General features: G+C 55.2%; 1 protein-coding gene across 3 annotated transcripts in view; it reads right to left on the bottom strand.

Annotated features, from left to right (window-relative positions):
* Nucleotides 1-15,538, bottom strand: part of CACNA1A (calcium voltage-gated channel subunit alpha1 A) — a 179,965-nt gene that overhangs the window by 47,684 nt on the left and 116,743 nt on the right. For all 3 annotated transcript variants that reach the window (XM_084610174.1, XM_084610175.1, XM_084610176.1), the window contains 8 exons: nucleotides 15,474-15,533; nucleotides 12,979-13,085; nucleotides 5,846-5,945; nucleotides 5,177-5,337; nucleotides 3,510-3,650; nucleotides 2,634-2,835; nucleotides 1,446-1,610; nucleotides 833-943 (listed from right to left, as the gene is read on the bottom strand). In XM_084610174.1, the coding sequence (XP_084466300.1) occupies nucleotides 833-943; nucleotides 1,446-1,610; nucleotides 2,634-2,835; nucleotides 3,510-3,650; nucleotides 5,177-5,337; nucleotides 5,846-5,945; nucleotides 12,979-13,085; nucleotides 15,474-15,533 (1,047 nt within the window). The remainder of the gene's footprint in view (nucleotides 1-832; nucleotides 944-1,445; nucleotides 1,611-2,633; nucleotides 2,836-3,509; nucleotides 3,651-5,176; nucleotides 5,338-5,845; nucleotides 5,946-12,978; nucleotides 13,086-15,473; nucleotides 15,534-15,538) is intronic.

Below are 15,538 nucleotides of genomic sequence, written 5' to 3' on the forward strand. Positions count from 1 at the left end.
GAGCCACCAGTTCCCGAGCTGTCCATAGCTCTGTGGAGCAAGCCACCAATTGAGAAATGAACCCAGCACGGCAAACACAAGGAATCATGAGAAAACAGCCCAGTTAAAATAAGGGAATGGGGCAGGATCAAAAATCAGCCACATTTTCTGCGGGAGATTCATTCTCTCTCTTCCTTTCTCCATCTGTCAGCGTCTGCTCTCCCTGCCAGACCAGCCTGTGCTGCTCCTCAAATCCAGCCTCTTAACCTCCCTGAGCGCCCCTCTTACTGGCTTGGCTCCTTCCTGAACGGAAGCCCAGATCCCTCGTGCAGGATGGAGTAGGTTCCTTGCCCTGAGCACCTGCACCAATGGTGGGAGCCTCAAACCCCCAGGGAGCTTCAGCGAGCCATGAATGGAGTTTGGACTCCTTCATGTTTCTTGGGGAGACGATGCTAATGGACCTTACTGGTGGGACATTTCTCTTGTAGCCCCTCTTTATTTTGCTCCCCTTAATCCTCATTATAGTTCCCTGAACCACCCAGAACAACCTACCCCATTCCCTAAGCTGGGGTCAGCTTACAAAGTGCTTGGAGATGCCTTCAACAATCTCCTCTTAGTTGCCAGTTGCCACCATCCCCAATCACTTGGTGGAAAGGTGTTCTGACACTTGCCTACAGGATGTGGGGGGCGGGGGAAGACTGTTAAATCCCCGTCTGGTAAAGGGGTGAGGGCGGGGCATGGGGTTGGAAGAACATGTGGGGAATCCCCTCCTGCTGAAGGAGCTGGGTTCTGTCTTTTATTTCCACGGTAACACCCCATGCTCCCTAGCGGAATTGGCTGTGGAGATACTTACCAGCACTCCAAAGGCCATGATCTTCAGCAGACACTCCAGGGAAAATAATGAAGTGAAGACGTGGTTGAACATCTTTAGCACGTCCTCATAAGCAGTTGAGGCCTTATCGAACTAAAGGCAAGAGAAGAGAGAGCAAAAAATCAGCCCCACAGGACAGGACAGGTCCCCAGGCCACAGATCAGCCCCACGGGACGGGCCAGGTCCCCAGGCCACAGATCAGCCCCACGGGACGGGCCAGGTCCCCAGGCCACAGATCAGCCCCACGGGACGGGCCGGGTCCCCAGGCCACAGATCAGCCCCACGGGATGGGCCGGGTCCCCAGGCCACAGATCAGCCCCACGGGATGGGCCGGGTCCCCAGGCCACAGATCAGCCCCACGGGATGGGCCGGGTCCCCAGGCCACAGATCAGCCCCACGGGATGGGCCGGGTCCCCAGGCCACAGATCAGCCCCACGGGATGGGCCGGGTCCCCAGATCAGCCCCACGGGATCGGGGGGATGGGGGACATGCCGGCTATGCAGGAGGGGCCTGTGTTTGCTTCGCCAGGCTCGGTACAGCATAGCATCTCACACCCTGGTCAATACTGCCCCAGTCCCACAAGGGGGTCGCTCACCTTCATCATTAAGACCATGGTGTTGAGGGCGATCATGGCCATGATGGTGTACTCAAAGGGCGGCGACACCACGAACTGCCACATGCGGTACTGAAAGCTCTGCTTGTTCTGAGGCATGTGCCGGGTCAGGGGCTTGGCACTGATGGCAAAGTCGATGCAGGCTCTCTGCGGAGAGGACAGACACAGCCGCTAGGGTGGGAAGGGCTCCTGGCCACCGGCGTCAGGATGGGCGCAGGGGGAAGAGGATACAGGGGCAGTCCAGGCCGAGAGACTCTGAACTGGCTTAACCCCATGCGCGAAGGACAGCTCGACCGGCTGCCCTGGTCTAATGCTTCTCCGACCCCTTTGTGGTGGGTCAGAGGACGCTCTCTGGCCCGTGTGAAGCGGGAGATCAGTGCAGATGATCGTAACAGGGCCGGCGTAAATCAGCATTTCTCCCATGAAGTGAATGGAGATTTACACCAGCTGGCGACATGACCCTACGCACTGGTCATCATGGGGACCGTCCCAGCTCTCTCAACTGAAGCCCCCACAGGTTCTTCATGCCACCTGAAAGAGCTCAGAAGCCCCTGGTTTCCTGTGGCCCTTTAGGGAAGCTCCTTGCAAACCACTGGCCTTTCTCCAGTGCTCTTTTCTAAAGCTCACAACTGCTCCATGCCCTGATTCACAGATGCTACAGCCAGAAGGGACCCTGCTGTGACCTTCCTGTCTAACGTGGGCTATCCATATGCAGCTGCTGCAGTTCTCTCTCCCCTCCACTTGCTGTGGATTTGAACCGACAATCTCTAGCACCTGAAGCAGCAGCCAGACCCCTGTCCCACCAGGCCATCTAAACTGGGAAACTGAGGCATGGAGAGGGGAAGAGACTTGCCCAGGGTCACCCAGAACGCTGGGAATAGAGCTTGCTCATTAGCGAGCTTGCAGGGGGGCAATGGGGGAGCTCTCCCCAGTGGCTCAGTGGTGTAATCTGGCCTTGCGCCCTTCCAGGCAGCACATCAGCACCGGGGAAACATCCTGAATTCCTTCTTCCATGATGGACACAGGCCCTGCAACAGCTGATCCAGGGCATGCCACGGTGCTAATGGCGAGATGCATGGTGGCTGGGGCATGGCCACTGGGAGCTGGTGTAGGGGCTGCTGTTGGGGAAGCAGGGACAGAGTGGCATGGTCCCCCTGACTTGGACTGCACCTCGTTCTTCTCCAGGCTGTATTCCTCCATCATCTTATCTCCCTGTTCCTGGAACGTGATGATGATCAAGGCCACAAAAATGTTCACAAAGAAAAATGGGAAGACCACGAAGTAGACAACGTAGAAGATGGACATCTCCATACGATAGCCGGGGCTGGGGCCCTGGTTCTCATAGGTGGCATCCACCGAGTGTTTGAGGACTCTGCAGTGGGGAAGGAAGGAAGGTGGAAAGGGAAGGAAGAAAGCGAGAAAATGGAAATAAGAAAGGGTAGGAGAGAGACAAATAGCAGCAAGGGGGAGTCAGTTCAGGCCCAATAAAAATTCCTGTCCCCAGCTAGGCTCATGCTGTGGTAATACCCTGGTCATATGGATGAGGAAAAAGCAGCCTAGAAGGTCCAAGGGCCAGATCTTCATCTGGTGTAACTCAGCACAGCTTCAATGAAGCTATGCATCTACAATAGCTAAGGAGTTGGCCCTACGCTCACGCAGCAGACGAGTGGCAGAACTGGGAACAGAACTCAAAAGTCCTGAAGCTCATGCACACGCCTGTCTTTCCTTTTCACCTATGCCTTGGGAAAACTTTACAAAGGTGAGGGGCTACCATTCTCCCCATTTTACAGATGGGGAAACTGAGACATGGAGGGGGACATGACATGCTCAGGATCACCCAGCAGGCCAGCGGGAGAGCTGGGAAGAGAACCCAGGTCTGCTGAGTCACAGTCTGGTGCTCTAGTCATTACGTCTCACTGCTCCAGGCTGAAGCAGCTACATTCAGCTGCGATCTAAGTGATGCTTCACCCCATATCTCAGAGAGAAAAGGGTTAACCCCAGCCCTCTCCAGTACGCACTGGCCCGCCCCCTGTGGCAGCTCCTTACTGTGGCCAGCCTTCCCCCGTGGACACAGTGAAGAGAGTCAGGAGTGCCCACAGCACGTTATCATAGTGGAACTCGTATTTCCTCCACTCCCGCTTCTGGGCTTTCACTTCGTTGTCCTTCTCGTAGACCAGGTACTCGCCCCTGGGGACGAACAGACACCGTCAGCTGGACAGCCAGGAGGGCTGGGGCATAGCACTGGGCCCCTAAGGCCAGCTCCTGATCTCACTCACTTGGGAGCAGATCCTGAGTGACTGGCTTCACACAGGCTAGGGGGCTCAGTTCTGCTCTCATTTGTGTCATGGCACTGCAGCAACTCCTGATCGACACCCCCGTCAGCGAGTAGGGACTCGGAGCCTTTGTCGCGGGCTCAGTTCTCCACCTGGCCTGAGCAGAGCTTGGGTGCAGTTGGGTGTGGGAGGGCTGGCAAGGACCCGATCGCAGCAGTCTGACCCCCCGCCCCCTGGCCCAGTGTAACTGAACCCGCAGGTAGCTCACTGGTACCAGGTCTTAAAAGGCGGAGGGCCCCTCACTCCACCACAGCCCCTTCCCTCCGCTATGTCAGCTGGGCCGGAGGGAACTCTGAAGGGGCACTCTCTGGCTGTTTTCAGATCGCTCTATATGCCTCATAATCCACCCCACGGACTTTAGAGCCTGATTCTGACCTAATTTTCTCCGGTGTCAATAAGCGTCACTTTACTGAATCCTGGGGGCTACCCCAGTGTGAGTGGAGAATCAGGCCACTAGAGTCAGACCTGCTGACCCACTTGGGGCCTCTCTTCCTGATGTAAATCTGAAATAGCCCCTCTGACTCCAACGGAGCAATGTCCCTTTACACCAGCTGGGATTCTGACCCCACTGACTCCAACGGAGCAATGTCCCTTTACACCAGCTGGGATTCTGACCCCTCTGACTCCAACGGAGCAATGTCCCTTTACACCAGCTGGGATTCTGACCCCACTGACTCCAACGGAGCAATGTCCCTTTACACCAGCTGGGACTCTGACCCCACTGACTCCAACGGAGCAATGTCCCTTTACACCAGCTGGGATTCTGACCCCACTGACTCCAACAGAGCAATGTCCCTTTACACCAGCTGGGAATCTGACCCCTCTGACTCCAACGGAGCAATGTCCCTTTACACCAACTGGGATTCTGACTCCACTGACTCCAGCACAGTGATGCCAATTTACTCCAGGTGGGGAGTCACCCGGGTGTCACCCTGGCGTATGTGAGAGAAGCGGGCCATTGTAATTTCTACCCCATTCCTTACATGCCCACTGTGGCTCTGTCCTTAAGCTCTGCCTTGCTCCGCCACGGGGCAAGGAAAGCTGCCAAGAGGAGGGTCATGATACCAGTAAGTAGGTGGGAGACACGAAGGGAGCGTAGGAACGAGCCGGGCTGTAAATCAGGAGTAACTCCACTGAAATCAGCGCCACTGGGCCAGTGAGGTCAGGCACTGCCTCTGCATTGGCCACCACCACTGTGTTGCTAGGCTTCCTGCCAAGCAAGCAGAGGAGCTTTGCTCTATTCCTGGAGGCCAAACGGGACTATGGGGAACAGTGAGGCCACCTGCTGAGAAGGTGGCTGGGGAAGCGGAAGTGTGAGGAGCCCAGGGATGGGTTGGGCCATGGCCAGGTGCTGAGAGACAGAGGAAGGTGGCTCCGTACCTACAGTCCTTCTCAAACTCCTTGGACTCATCCGTGCAGTAGAAGAACTTGCCCTTGAAGAGCTGGACGGCCACCACAGCGAAGATGAACATGAAGAGCATGTAGACGATGAGGATGTTGAGGACGTTTTTGAGAGAGTTCACCACGCAGTCAAAGACAGCCTGGAAAGGACAGGGGGGCCCCAGTCAGGACTGCATGAGGACTGCAGAGTCCAGACTAAACTTGGTCCACCCTCGAGTCCCACTTGGCCTGGTCCCATCTCAACATAACCAGAAAACAGCCCCTTTCCCAAGCATGGCGCTCTGCAGTCAGGTCCACCTGGCCCATTAGGAACTGGCTGCCTATTTTTGAGGGGTTAAATGTGCAGAGATTAGCCTCACTTAGGTCTCAGAGCAAGGCCGTGCCAGAGCTGGGGATAGAATCCAGGAGTCCTGGTCCTCAGGTCCCCTGCTCTACCCCACGAGACCTCCCAGAAACAAGAACAGAACCCAGGAGTTCTGACTCTGCACTAACAACTAGACACCACTCCTTCCCATAGCTGGGACTAGAACCTAATCTCCTGTCTCCCAGCCCCCTTTTCTGACCCCCCCACCTGCTCCTGCAAACCCCTGCCACTCCCCTCAGGCAGCCACAACTCCTTTATTTGCTCTCAACCATCCCTGCACCTACCTTGAGCTTTGGCAATCGCTTGATGGTTTTCAGGGGCCTGAGGACACGGAGGACACGCAGTGATTTGATGGTGTTAATATCCTTCCCTTTGCTGCTGCCTCTGTAGAGACACGTTGGGTGGGGGTGGGAGAATGGGGAGAGAGAAGGACGATGAGGCCCAGGCCCCTTGTGCCATTCTAGACACAGGGTTCTTCACGGAGGTCCATTCCCTTGGGCACGGGGCACCCATCTGTTGGTGGGAGACTCTGGGTTACTGGGTCACTCCCAAGTGACTCATCTACAAGCCTGGGCCATCCCTAGCCCTTTTGTCTCCTTCTCACCTCTTGCACTCATCAGCTGCCATTCGGAGGTGCTGTTATCACACACCACCAAGCTGGCCCTTTCCTCACTATCCCAGAGAAGGTGAAGTTCAAAACCCTAATCTATTTTTTTAATGTATTCTGTCTCTCCACCTATGTATCCGCAGTTTCTAACTAGCCATGCATCCATGGATCCATCCATACACTCTACTTACTTACCTATGGTGTCTTTCCATCCATCCACGCTACTTACCTACCTATCGTGTCTTTCCATCCATGGATACATCCATCCATCCATCCACTCTACCTATCTATCTATCCACTCTACCTACCTACCTATGATGTCTTTCCATCCATCTATAGACAGACCCTGTGTTTCTCTCTGGTTGCCTAGCTCCCAGTCTGTCCTGGCTGGCGTCACCCTATGTGCTGGTCCACAGTGAGCAGTCTTGACCACACAAATCCCACAGTTGAGGGGAGTGTAGGGTGATTTAGTTTGCCCAACTGTTGGGTGGCATCCAGGACTGGGGAACACCTCCACTCCAGCACCCCACCAGAAAGAAAATTCTGACTCCTACTAGAAAAACCCAGTTCATTCTCCTCACGGGGACGTCGTCATTCAATGATGAAATGCCGCAGTCTGAACAACCACCTCGTTCTTTGTCTTAGAAGTCATTTCCACAGAGCCAGCAGAACTTACCAAACCGTGCTTTGCAGACACTTCCACAAAGAGAAAAGGCAAGGAAGAAGGAACTCCTCCGCTAGGGAGCGGGGAGGGGCCCTTCACCAGGTGTTTGCTCTTCTACAGCAGCTTTCATCCAGGGACCTCAAAGCTCTTTACCAAGGTCGGTATCATTATCCGCATTTGACACATGGGGAAACTGAGGCACTGAGTGGGGAAAGGACTTACCTATGGCTACTTCAGGAATTAGTGGCACAGGCGCAAACTGAACGCAGGAGTCCTGGCTTCTGATCCTCTGCTCTAACCACCAGAACACACCCCCACGCCCCTGGCTCCCAGTTCCCTGCACTAACCACTAAACTACATAGTCCCCACTTCTTACAAGCAGCTGTGGTAAACGGCAACCACCGTAAGAGCAATGGTGTGGGTCACATCCAGGGAGAGGGGGAATTCAGTCTGATCTATTCAGTAGTTTTCCCCATTGTGAAATTTCTTTAATCACCCGCCCCTCGCTGCACACACACAATTTTTTTTTATACCACTAGTGGAAGGGGCTTCAGCATGGGCCCTGGAGCCTGAACATATCCTGTCTACGGGTACAAGCCAGGCAGCTTCCCCATGCACACCCTGCCAATTGTGATCCCTGTTGTGGGGAGCAGGGAGTGAAGCCTTCATGGCCCATTCAATCCTGGCTTTGTTGGCGAGGCTGCCAATGAAAAGGGACAGGGATCGCTGATTGTGAGGGGAGTGGTTTGGGGCCATAGACATCTGTCCCACTAGGAACAAGGCTGAGACCCAGCAAATTCATTCCTCACAGAGGCCTCATTATCCACATTTTATAGACAGGGAAACTGAGGCACAGAGTGGCTATGCAACTTACCTAAGGCTACTTCGGGAGTTAACAGCACAGGCCAAACAGAACCTAGGAGTGCTGTGGCTGGCAGATGGGACCGATGTCTGGTGATAGGAAAAGTCCCTATTTATTATTAGCTGCACACTAAGAACCCGTGTACTAATGGCTCGGTCCCTAGAAGGGGCAGGACGGGAGCTCCTTCCAGCCCCAGATCTCAGCACAGACTGCTGGGCACTCTCAGTTGCTCTTCTCCCCAGCACTGATTGGGCCATATGGGCAGATCCAGTCCAGAAGGTGCTGGATGTAGTATAATCCAATAACACCGGGCCTGGGTCCCAGCCTGGGACAGGGGCTACACGATGATCATGGGTGCCTCCGGTATATGGGACGGCGGAGAGCTGGGCCACAATCTCACCCAAAGCCAGCCCCAGCCCGGAGGGCTGGAGTGGAACTGCTTCATGCCAAGCTGACGGGGAACAGGTGATTTTCCCACAGGGCTTCTCACTGCTGCTACTCACTGTGAGCTGCCCTGCTGCTCAGAACAACACTAGCCCCTGTAAGGGACTTTGCAAACGTTCATTCTTCACCCTCACACCATCCACTGGGCCGGGGGGGGGGGGTGTCAATCAGTATTATCCCCATTTCAGAGAAGGGAAAAGTGAAGCACAGAGAGAGAAACTGATTTGACCTAGATCACACAGCACATCAGTGGCAGAGCTGGGGATAGAACCCAGGAGTCTTAGCCCCAGTTCCCCATGTTCTAATCACTAGACCGCACTCCCCTACCAGAACTGGGAACAGAACACAGGCATTCTGCCTCCCAGCTTCCCCAGATAACTATCAGACACTTGGCAAGTCTCTCTCCTGGGAAAAGAACCCAGGCACCCTGACTCCCAGTTCCCCGCCCTTAGCACTGGACCCCACTCCCTCTTCTCTGTATAAGGTCACCAGGTTTGAGTTTCACAGGAACAATGCTGCGAAAGGCAACGAAGTATTCTGTACAAGGAAATCATTTCCTTAGAGGGGACCCACTGTCCCATTTTGGGAGACCCCATTCCAGCACAGGACCGAGACAGAGGCAACAAGGTGCCTTATGCCTGGGGGACAGAGAAATCTGGGTGGGTGTCCAGCAGAGGGACCAATGACAAGAACCGACCTAAACGAGTGATGGACAGATCCTCCCATTCAAAGCAACGCATGATCATGAACACAGGGAAATAAAGAGAACATAGGCAGAATGTGTACGAGAGAGAGAGAGAGAGACTTTACCGTGAGCTGCTCCTGTGTCAGGTGGCAGTGAAAGGGGAAAGACAAGGAGAGGTGAGTGACAATCACAAAGAAAACACACGAGACGCACCCCAACAAAAACCACCAAATGGGTTGTCCCCACACCGGCACTGCTCTTGGAACCCCCAGCGCCCTGCTCAGAGCTTCACTCAAGCTCCTCCTCTTTCACCTCCTGGCCAGGAGATGGACTGAGCTGATGGACCAAGCTGTGCTGAGCAAGGTCAGGATGCTGGTGTCAGGAGAACCTGAAAGCCAGGTCAAGGCTTGACAACTGGATCCAAACTCTGGTACCAAACAGGGCATTTTCCAACAGCTGGAGGATTCCCTGCATGTGGATGAGCTTTAAAATCATGAAGAGAGGACAAATCCTCAGGGTTTACTCCTCCCTTACCCAGCATTCACTCCTCCCTTACTCTGGGTTTGGCCTTTCCTTACTCCAACAAAACTACTAGTGAAATAAAATAAACTGAGGATAACTAACCAAATTGTGAATTCATTACTCCAGGTTTACTCACTCCCTACTCCAGGTTTACTCACGCCTTACTTGGGAAAAGCTCCCAGTGAAGTCAAATAAATTGAGGGTGGTGTAAATCGGCAGAGCTGCATTGACTTCAATACAGCTGTGTTACTGACACCAGCTCTTGGCCCCCTGGGGACACAGCCTCGGCTCTCAGTTACATTGGTGTAACTCCGCTGACTTCAGTGAAGGTACCCTGGATTTCTGCCCGTGTGGAAGGAGAATCGGGCCAGGCATCACATACAAAAGCAAGCCCAAGTGTAGCAATCAGCTCCTCAGGCCTCTTGTCACCAGCCCAGCTCAGAATAACCGTGGTCAGAGTAGCTTGTGGCAGAGCTAGAATCCAGCTGTCGAGACCCTGGGACGGCTGGTACTGATGCAGCAGCATAGACCAGAATACACAACCAGGTGAGACCGTAATGCAGCACAGCAGAACATCAATAGAGATACTTCGCTTGTGTTACCAAAATGGCTCAAACATTGGCTCAAACTGGTTCTAGGCTAGTGATGGAATCTTATGAAACTGACACAAAACAGTGTGACATAAACAAGGCTAACAGTGGGGAGCAAGGTGGGGAGGGGGAAAGCTGAAAGCTCTCTTTAGGGGGAGAGGCGGGTGGATTCAACCCATGGGGGAAAAGCCTCTCCGGCAGGGGTGAGCAAACTGGCTGGAAAAGATTCCCACGCGACTCCCACCCCAGAGCCCTTTCGGATGGGTCTGAAATGTTCAGTTAACCCTTTAAAACCCATTCTTCCCTATGTCTGCATTGCTGCTTGATGGATTAAATGCAAAATGGGTCTTGGCTCCACCAACACATTCCACTCCCCGAAATTACACAGCCCAGCTGCTGCCCAGTTCATGCCCCCCCCGACGATGGATTCCACCCATGATTTCACCAAACACTCCTAGAGGCATGCTGGTCATACCACCCGGCCTCAAGTTCAAGGGGAAAAAGGCAGGTCTGGGGAGATCTCCCTGGTCGGCATGCTTTGGAGGGTCACCCTGAAGTAGCCACTACTACAGGCCTCTGGGCTAGCCCAGCCCACATCCCTGCCGTTACAACTACCATGGGCTACTGCAGGGGTACAGAACCACTGGGGCACAGGTTTGCCCTAGCCACCCATTCTTCTCTTCTGCCCCTCCCTCTTCCTCTACATCTCCCTGAACCGTGGACATGGGCCTCTGGTGAAGACGGCAGAGCCAGTCTCGGGCTCCCTGCAGTGGAGGGTGCTCTTTGGGAGGAAGGGAATGGCTGTGCCTGCCCCAAGGCCCCTTCGCACCAGCCAAGCTAGCCCCCAGGGACCAGGGTGCAAGGCTACGGATGGCCCTGACTCTCATCTACATCAGTGTCACTCCAGAGGCATGACTCCGGGGTGGGGGAAAGGGGAACCAGGTGCCAGAGCTCTGCTTCAGCCCAGTTCAGAACAAACTCTCTCTAGAGTCAGGATATTTAACGAGCGGGGGCCCCACTCTCTGCCTCACCTCACTGCAGTGGCAGCTGCCTCCAGCCTCGGCTGCTAGTCCTGGATGGGGACACAGCATTCACAACCTGAACTTTCCATTCCCCTCCCTGCTCCTGCACAGGCCAGGGCACACCAACCCTGCAAACCCTCGGTTTCCCCAGGGAACGGACAGACCCTGAAGCCTGGGGGATGCATCGAGACCACTGGGCTCTGGTCCGAACCCTGGCCGTGCCCAGTGGTACCAGCTGGGAAGGTGTCTCTGATTCACTGATGATGAACAGCCCTGGAGACTGCTGTCTCCTGATCTCCCATTCAGCACCGGGCATGCCCTCTCCATGCCCTGCCGGGCTAACATGCTCACAGTCTTAACCCAAAGGACCAACCTCTCCAGGGAGCTCAGGTTCTGTGGCCCATTTTGGCTTCTCTGCCAATGAGGCATCCAATTAAGGCCGCCGGCAATGGTGTTTCATGGATGCGAAGTGGGTGTCTGGTCCCACTGGGGAAAGGGCTGAGACCCCTCAGACTCATCTCACACACAGGCCATCAGATGGCCATTACCAACCCAGCCTCGATTGCTCTCGTGACCTCTAAGTGAGAAGGCAGCATCAAATGCCCTGACATGGCCAGTCCTCGGGCACGGCAGGCCCTGAAGAGGGACAGCTTGTCCAACAGCCCCAGCAGTTTGCCCAGCTCCACACAGAGGGTCAGGAATGGTGGGGGAAGCCCCCGTGCCTCCCAGCACAGACCATGCGGGGGGAGGATCAATCGGTGGGACAGCGCCAGGCATGCGCGGGGGAGATGCACATTCGGGGGGTGCAGGGGGCGCTGGGAGCTGGACCCTTTGGCAATGCCCACTAGCAGCGACTCTCAGGGGTCCCAGCAGGCAGGCATGAGAGAGGTTGCTCAGCATGCTGTTTCCCTGCAGCAGGGGAGCTCGCCACTGGGGGTGGCACAGGGGGGCTGGAGATGACCCACCAGGACCCCGAGGGCTCTGCTGGCTCATGTGTCTGTTTACATCCATCCTCCTGTAATAACCACTGACCCCACCGTCTGCTGACCCCTGTGCATTGCTTCACCAGGGCACAGAAGCTGCTCATGGGCTGAGCAAATCAACACTGGAAACTCAGTTTGTAATCCCCGGAACTGGTGCCGTGCTCGCCTTCTCTAGCTGTACACGCCCGGATGGGCTGGCTCTCACAACCTGCCTGGAGCGACTGGGCCCAGCATCCTCTCAGCACGTGAGAGATGGACAAGCAGCGGGGCCCAGCGTTACCCGCCATGTCAGTCACAGAGCTGGGAAGGAGAACCCAGAAGTGCTCTAATGACCCCAGCACACTCCTTTCCAGAGCCAGGGCTAGAATCCAGGAGTCCTGACTCCCAGACACCCGCTCCCCTCCGCTCTAACCCCGGACCGCACTCCCCTCCCGGAGCTGAGGAAAGTAACAGGAGCCACCCTGCTCTAACTACGAGACCCCAGTCCTGCACTTGAGGCTCACCCAGGAGTTGGCACTCCAGATTTACTGAGCCGCTCCTGCTGGGCTCGGACTAGCAGAGAGAAACCCTTTCTCCAAACTGGGCCTCGCTGCCCCATGGCTTTTGTTCAGTAAGGGATCTGCTGGGCCAGTCCTCGGGTGGCAGCGGAATATCACTGTGCTAATGGCTTGGGTGGCATCATAGTGCAAGGCCCTGAGAATCCTGCTCCCGAAGCCAACGGCGCTGGGCCTGACTGGGGCTGCGTGCACCAGCCTCCCTTTCGGGGAGCTCCTGCTCGGGACCACGCTTCTTTGTCCTGCGGACGAGGCCTCGGTTGTGGGCACTGCATGGCTAGGATGGACAGACATTATCTGGACCTTGGGAGCAGCTCCACATGCTAGGGGCATCCCAAGCTGGTGGGGAGGTCGCTCCGATTCCATGCATGCTCTGTGATTGGCTGGGGGGGTTGGCAGCGAATGGGGGTGCCCTGTCATGCAACGAGCCAGGAGCCGGGTCTGGGGAGGAGTGCAAGTGAGAGAGCTCCAGCAAGTAACTCACGTGAAGGCAAAGGCCACCAGTGCTCCGCTGACCACGATGAAATCCAGGATGTTCCACAGGTCCCGGAAATAGGCGCCTTGGTGAAGGACCAGCCCCAGGTCGACCATCTGTGGCAGGGAGCAAAGCTCAGGCAGAGGGTCCGCAAGGCGGCTCGCTCTGTGCAGGCTGCTGCTGAGGGTGAAAAGGCTGCTCCCCTTTCCAACCGCACCTCGCTCTGCTCAGCCCCATGTCCCAGTGCGCTCAGCAGAGCAGGGGCCATCCCACTTTCTTCCTTTCACAGAGAGGGAAACTGAGGCACGGTGTGGGGATGTGACTTACTCAGGGGAGGGCTGGGACCAAGTCTCCTGAGTCTAGAAGGAGTTGGGCCTGTTCTGCTAGCCAGATGGAGGGACAAGAGCTACCCAGCAGCTGGCATCATCTGGGCTTTAAGGGACAATTTGCTCTTCCCAAGCTTAATTCAAACTAACCCAGAGGCAAACCCTGTCACTGCTGAGAGCCCCCAGTGACTGAGAGGGGGAACTTGGTCTCCAGCTCCCTGCTCGTTGTCCAGGGCCCCCATCTCCTCAGCGCTCTCTGCGGCTCTCTGCTGCTGCTTCCTGGGGTGCTTCGTTTCGTAAGTCAGCCCTGCTGTCACATGAAGGAGATGGGGCCCTGGTGGCCTGCCCCTGGCTCCTTCCATCCCTGCCTCCACCTCAGCAGACAGTCCCGCCTTTGCACACAGGATCCCCCCACCCCTGAGTTCTCCAGGGCTCAATCCGGTGTTCAACGTGCCCCTTTGCACAGCCTCAGGCATCCCTCTGCCGCTACCCTGCCTAGCCCTTCCTGGGCTGGATTCCAGACCTCCACCCCTCCGTTATGGGTTTGCCCCACACCTGCCCTCCCCTCACAAGTGTCATAGATTCATAGATATTTAGGTCAGAAGGGACCATTATGATCATCTAGTCTGACCTCCTGCACAACGCAGGCCACAGAATCTCACCCACCCACTCCTGCAAAAAACCTCTCACCTATGTCTGAGCTATTGAAGGCCTCAAATGTGTGGTTTAAAGGCTTCAAGGAGCAGAGAATCCTCCAGCAAGTGACCTGTGTCTCATGCTACAGAGGAAGGCGAAAAACCTCCAGGGCCTCTTCCAATCTGCCCTGGAGGAAAATTCCTTCCCGACCCCAAATATGGCGATCAGCTGAACCCTGAGCATATGGGCAAGATTCACCAACCAGATACTACAGAAAATTCTTTCCTGGGTAACTCAGATCCCACCCCATCTAACATCCCATCACAGGCCATTGGGCCTATTTACCATGAATATTTAATTACCAAAACCATCTTATCCCATCATACTATCTCCTCCATAAACTTATCGAGTTTAATCTTAAAGCCAGATAGATCTTTTGCCCCCACGGCTTCCCTTGGAAGGCTATTCCAAAACTTCACTCCTCTGATGGTTAGAAACCTTCGTCTAATTTCAAGTCTAAACTTCTTGGTGGCCAGTTTATATCCATTTGTTCTTGTGTCCACATTGGTACTGAGCTTAAATAATTCCTCTCCCTCTCTGGTATTTATCCCTCTGATATATTTATAGAGAGCAATCATATCTCCTCTCATCCCTCTTTTGGTTAGGCTAAACAAGCCAAGCTCCTTGAGTCTCTTTTCATAAGACAGGTTTTCCATTCCTCGGATCATCCTAGTAGCCCTTCTCTGTACCTGTTCCAGTTTGAATTCATCCTTCTTAAACATGGGAGACCAGAACTGCACCCAGGATTCCAGGTGAGGTCTCACCAGGGCCTTGTATAATGATACTAACACCTCCTTATCCCTAGTGGAAATACCTCTCCTGATGCATCCCAAGACCACATTAGCTTTTTTCACGGCAAGTTCTACCCTTCCAGCTCTGCACGCCTCATCCCCCAACAGCTGCGCAGTAAGGAAATGCCGGCAGAGCCACTGGGAGGGACCAGTCTCCTCTCTCAGCTTCTCCCTCTCCAAGTCACTCCTTCCCTGTCCTGGTGACGGGGAATGGACAAGCTCCAAGGTGGGGCTCCAGACCTATTGGGCCACTCCATCCCCTCCTCCCAGGCTGGAGGCCCCCCAGGGAACAACTGACAGGTGGTCCATACATGCAGAGAGTTGGGGGGGGAGGGGGCAAGGGATGTATTTAATGGACTGATGGGCTGTTGGCCTGGTGCCTTCTGTGGCTAATGGCAGAAGGATGCCTTGGCCATCCTGGCCAGGGGTGGGATGAGAAACAAGCTGTTAGGAATTAGAGGAGCTGCTAACACAGGGGATTCCAGGGCAGCGTCCGCCCCGTGACACTGATCCCCACCTAGGGTGGTAACGTGGGAGGATGAGCTCATCCTTTCTCTGCAGCAACACCGGGGGAACCCACAGGGCTGGCGGCTGGGTCAGACACCGTGGAGATCTCTCCTGCCCCAGCTGCTATGGGTAAATCCACCCCACCCTGCAATATGGCCCAGGCCCCGGTTCCTGCCAGACTCACCTTAATGACCATCTCAAAGGTGAAGACGCCCGTGAAGACATAGTCAAAATAGCGCAGAACCTTTG

This window comes from Lepidochelys olivacea (genome assembly GCF_965140295.1).
Source record: "Lepidochelys olivacea isolate rLepOli2 genome assembly, chromosome: 20".
NCBI classification, from domain to species: Eukaryota; Metazoa; Chordata; order Testudines; family Cheloniidae; genus Lepidochelys; species Lepidochelys olivacea.